Raw genomic sequence first — 4,519 nt, forward strand, 5'->3', positions numbered from 1 at the left:
ACTTTTAGTTATGCAGAAACATCTTGATTTTACCCCGAACTTTCAAATTATGCACTCTAGACCATGTTAAAACAACTATGGACCAGATACCTCTAAATGCATTTTGAAATGACCTAAATGAACTAAAAACAAATGATATGTGCATGGTATGCAGTGCAAATAAACACACATGTGCAATATAAAACTTCTAAATGCAACCTAAAATGATCTAAATGAACTAAACCAAGATATTCAAAATCATTTAAATCATAAAATATCCTAACTTATTTGACAATATTGACCTTACAAATAATGAACTTGCAAATATACCAAATTTATCAAAGTGTACATGTTAACTGGTGTGCATGTGAATTATTGTACATATGGATAATGAAAATTTTGTATACATAGTATCATCGTACGTGTAGATAATGTGTAGGGGTCAAATTACTCTTGAAGGAGATGGAATCAGCGAGCAGAGATCTCAACGCCACCACTTCTGCCGCAATCTGAAACACATCGACCATTTTCGCAAGGTCCAAAAACATATGTGTACATGTAAATTTCTTTTGAAAGTTTATGTTAAACACGCAAACACCTTTAGATATGTTTAAAAATTTACTAATATATGTGCACAAGTTGAGTGATATGTAAACAGAATGGAAACCTTCCAAACCTAGCTTTCAATGCATAAACATGTGTGCCTATGAAATATTTTCTGCAAATCTCGTCTCATCGATTTGTTTCAATATGGGAGCATGCTTTCATGTAGAAAAATTATTTTTTTCTGTTCAATATGGGAGCATGCTTCTATCACTACTAGCTGCACAATACCATAATATAATAGTGTATATACATTATTATCCATGTGTACGACCCATGAATGTATACATGCCTTGTTCGAAAATTTGGTAGGCGTCGTACGTTCGGGTTGGACGTAACACCTAATGAAAAAAGCGGAGATTATACAGAGATTAAACTGGGATTTGTATTTAGTTTATTTTTTAATTTTTGAAAAAAAATTATAAATAATATGTATTACATGTACATAATATGGGTAAAGTAAGTGTAGCATGGTGGTTATTATCCTTCCTTCTCTTCAGCAAATCCTGGTTCGACCCTCCCCCCCCTCCCTTTTCGTCTTCCCCATATTTTTACGGGTTTTCGCAACAATTTTTGCGGCCGCCATTAATTTCTTTCACATAATCTTCCATTCGCTTCCTTTATAATTGTAGGTTACACTTCAAGATCGTAGCTTTATCATTTATAAATTGATTTCAACTACAGATTTCAAAAATAGTGAGTTTTCGGCACGGCCACCGCGGCGGATTTCGAGCATCACAACCACCACGAGCTACTGTCACATCATAAGGGAGATGAATTGAAGAGCACGGCGTGGAGGAAGAATTTGTTTGTGTTGATTTCATGGCGAAAGAGAAGACGAATTGTGACGGGTTCGCGATCGAGCTTGACTGAGGTTCACCGGCGGTCACGGAAGAGGACCAGAAAAAACGGCGAAGAGGAGCTGCGGCATAAATGACCTGAGATCAAGAGGTAGAATAGTGAGATGTGAAAAAGCTTTTTGATTTCAAAATTTTGTTTGTCTCGAGAAATAGAAGAAACTTTAGAAAATTGTAGGAGCACTTTAGTTAGATAAAAAGACTTGATAATGGTTGGATTTCTATTCAGAAAAACTATTTTAGTAGTGATGAGTGACATAGAGTGGAATAAAAACTTAGAAACTGTTCTATAGGGTAAAACACTTTTTAGATGTCGTTCGGCAATCACAGCAAACTTTCCTTTAGCTATCAAATAAATAACAATTTCAACCCCCTTGTTAATGAACTTCCCAAAAAGCCCCAAAATATTGGAAACTGAAAATGAAACCAGATAATCGGCTTTCTCTACATAACCAAACCGACAAGACACTAAACCGGTTTTTTCCATAATGAAAATGACTAAACACATGTACACACAGCAAATTCACTGATTCAGAAAACTTTTCATTAATAACCTATTTACACACTTCAATCCATCCCTTTCACCGTTCGTACAAATGGTCATCGTCTTCAAAATCGGTTACTCCAAGCATAGCAAGATCAAGATGACATTTCATCTCGGATTTGGTCTGTTGCAACTGTGTATAAGAGTCGATCATACCCGAAAGAATTGTATTAGTTTTCCTGCTTGAGTATGTTCTTGGCTCTAATCCTCTTTCTCCACCTTTCAAGATTGTCACAATTTCTTCCATACTAGGTCTTCTAGACTCCTCATTGATAACACAAGCAGCTGCAGCACGGATCATCTGCTCCATGTAAACCAAGTTTTTTCTTGTACATCGCCGCCTAGGATCAAGCAGCTCCTCTATAGCTTCAATCCCTCTATCCAACAACGGTTTCGCCTATAGTAAAATTACAAAACAACCTTAAATATTTGGTGATGCAAACCAATATACCAGTAAAGTTTATAAAGTGTGACATTAGTGACATACCCAAACAACTAAATTTTCTTCGCCAGATGATCTTCTAGGTTCAATTGGTTTTCTACCGGTTATTAGCTCAAGCAACACAACACCAAAGGCATAAACATCTGTCTTGTCAGATATCTTACCATGTTGGAAATACTCTGGAGCCAGATATCTGCAAGAAGGTTGATGAAATCATTACAAACAGGCTATCTAGGATAAAGAACAAAACTCATGTCTAGCTCATTACCCGAATGTGCCTTTCACGGTCTTGCAGAGGAAAGGAACAGAAGGTGCAGCGGTCCAAGTAGCTAACCCGAAATCACATAACTGAAAAGTGAAAAGGAAAAGCATAAATCAATGATCAAGTCAAATCATACATTCCCAAAAAGGCTCTGTCTTTAGACTCTTTACCTTTGGTATTTTCTTCGAGGAAAGAAGAATATTGGAGGGTTTGATGTCTCTGTGAACAACACATTGCTCTGTTCCATTATGCAAATAAGTAATCGCATCTGCGATCCCTAACGCAACTTTGTACCTTGCTGACCAAGGCAAACCAAAAGCAGCCTTCATACCTTTCTTCTTCTTATCTATTACACAAACAGAAAAAAATTGAAAATTAAAACTAGTCTTTAAGATCTCAGGTCTGGTCTATAAATCAGTGGAGATGGCAAGCTTTTCTCTTACCGTGTAAATAGTGTTCCAGGCTACCACCAGAGACATACTTGTAAACCAAGAATAGACCTTCTTCTGGGTCAATAGAGAAACCAAGAAGAGGCACTATGTTTGCGCTATGAAGTGAGCTTGCAATCATCAACTCTCTGCAAAAAGATTTTGGAGACTCTTTGTCTTCTTTATCAAGTCTCTTGATAGCTAAAGGCGTTTTCCAAATTCCGATTTTACCCCTGAACACATAGCTACAAGCTCCTCTTCCCAGCACTCTCCCTAAAAACCACAGATTCAAATATTCACCATGGAACTACGCTCAATAACAAAGTTTAGGGATTACCTTTGGAGAAGTTACGAGTGGCGGCAACGATTTCGCCGTAGCTGAACCGAACCAGAGTATTAGCCACCGGAGAAATGCTCTTCTCCAGAGATCGAGCTCTCGTCCACCTCAAGTCGTCTGTAGTTTCCTTAACTCCATTCTCAAGATTCACCATCAGAACCGTCGCAGAGCCACCGGAGACTGATAGATTACGACAAGACGACGAAGCAGAAAGCGAAGGCTCTTCTCCTTTCATCTTCTCGAGCTCGACTTGTGAGCAAAGACTGAATCTAAACGAGGAACGAACAGAGTGCGGATCAGGGTTCATGTTCTCCGGAGCTGTCTCCGCCAATAGCCACGCCTTGTTGTTCTCGCCGCCGCCTCCATTGCTGCCGGAGTTCTCGACTGAGCTGGATTCAGCAGGAGGAGGGAAGAAACAAGCAAAACCCATATCAAAGATCAAAATTTTCAAACGATTTTTGATTCCTTTCTCATTGTAATCACCGTCGAGATCTGGAGAAGGTGAAGAAGTGAGAATGGGGAGGATATTTACAGAATTGCCATGGAGATTTGTTTCTGAGCTTCGTGGATGAACAGACGCTCCTCCATAAAAACCCATTACAGATTTCAAGAGAAAGAGAGAGAGCACAATTACCCAGATTATTGATTCTTTCTAGTGAAAATGTTTGATTCTCTGTAGCTTTGCTTGATGGAAGAGAAAGAGAATATATTTGTTTTTTTTTTCTTACGCAATTTTTAGGTTTATAAGTTGGAGGTGGAAGAAGAGTGATTAAATTAATTATATGATTAATGGTGGAAGGTGGATACATTTTTATTTTATTTTTCTATACCGTTAAGGTGTTGTGGTGATCTTGAACAAGAAAAAACAAGAGAAGGTATGATTAGTGGATTTAAAAATAATCGAGTTTAGAATAATTGTGAGCGTTACAAAACAAATAAATTAATGAGTGTATTAATGTAGAAGATAAAATGTAACAATAATAATTTAAAGATTGGGTCATATGGGTAAAGCTGTATGCTTTTTTTTTTTTTTTTTTTTGAACAAATAAAGCTGTATGCTAATACTC

The 4,519-nt window shown here is 37.4% G+C and overlaps 1 protein-coding gene across 1 annotated transcript; it reads right to left on the bottom strand.

The window, feature by feature from the left end:
• Positions 1-1,844: 1,844 nt before the first annotated feature.
• LOC106297088 (serine/threonine-protein kinase CDL1-like) lies at positions 1,845-4,206 on the bottom strand. Its single transcript, XM_013733367.1, has 6 exons — positions 3,453-4,206; positions 3,131-3,388; positions 2,858-3,033; positions 2,694-2,773; positions 2,471-2,618; positions 1,845-2,380 (listed from the first exon to the last, which is right to left on the bottom strand). Exons 1-6 carry the CDS (start codon positions 4,048-4,050, stop codon positions 2,021-2,023), a joined length of 1,620 nt encoding a protein of 539 aa, XP_013588821.1. The 5' UTR covers positions 4,051-4,206; the 3' UTR covers positions 1,845-2,020.
• Positions 4,207-4,519: the final 313 nt, after the last annotated feature.

Source organism: Brassica oleracea, chromosome C6, assembly GCF_000695525.1.
Source record: "Brassica oleracea var. oleracea cultivar TO1000 chromosome C6, BOL, whole genome shotgun sequence".
Classification (NCBI taxonomy): Eukaryota; Viridiplantae; Streptophyta; class Magnoliopsida; order Brassicales; family Brassicaceae; genus Brassica; species Brassica oleracea.

Coding starts and splice junctions, on each gene's coding strand:
- LOC106297088 (XM_013733367.1), bottom strand. CDS start 4,050: ATGGGTTTTTATGGAGGAGCGTCTGTTCATCCACGAAGCTCAGAAACA. Junction 3,389..3,452: donor CACTCGTAACTTCTCCAAAG/GTAATCCCTAAA, acceptor TGTGGTTTTTAG/GGAGAGTGCTGGGAAGAGGA. Junction 2,774..2,857: donor CCTCGAAGAAAATACCAAAG/GTAAAGAGTCTA, acceptor TTCACTTTTCAG/TTATGTGATTTCGGGTTAGC.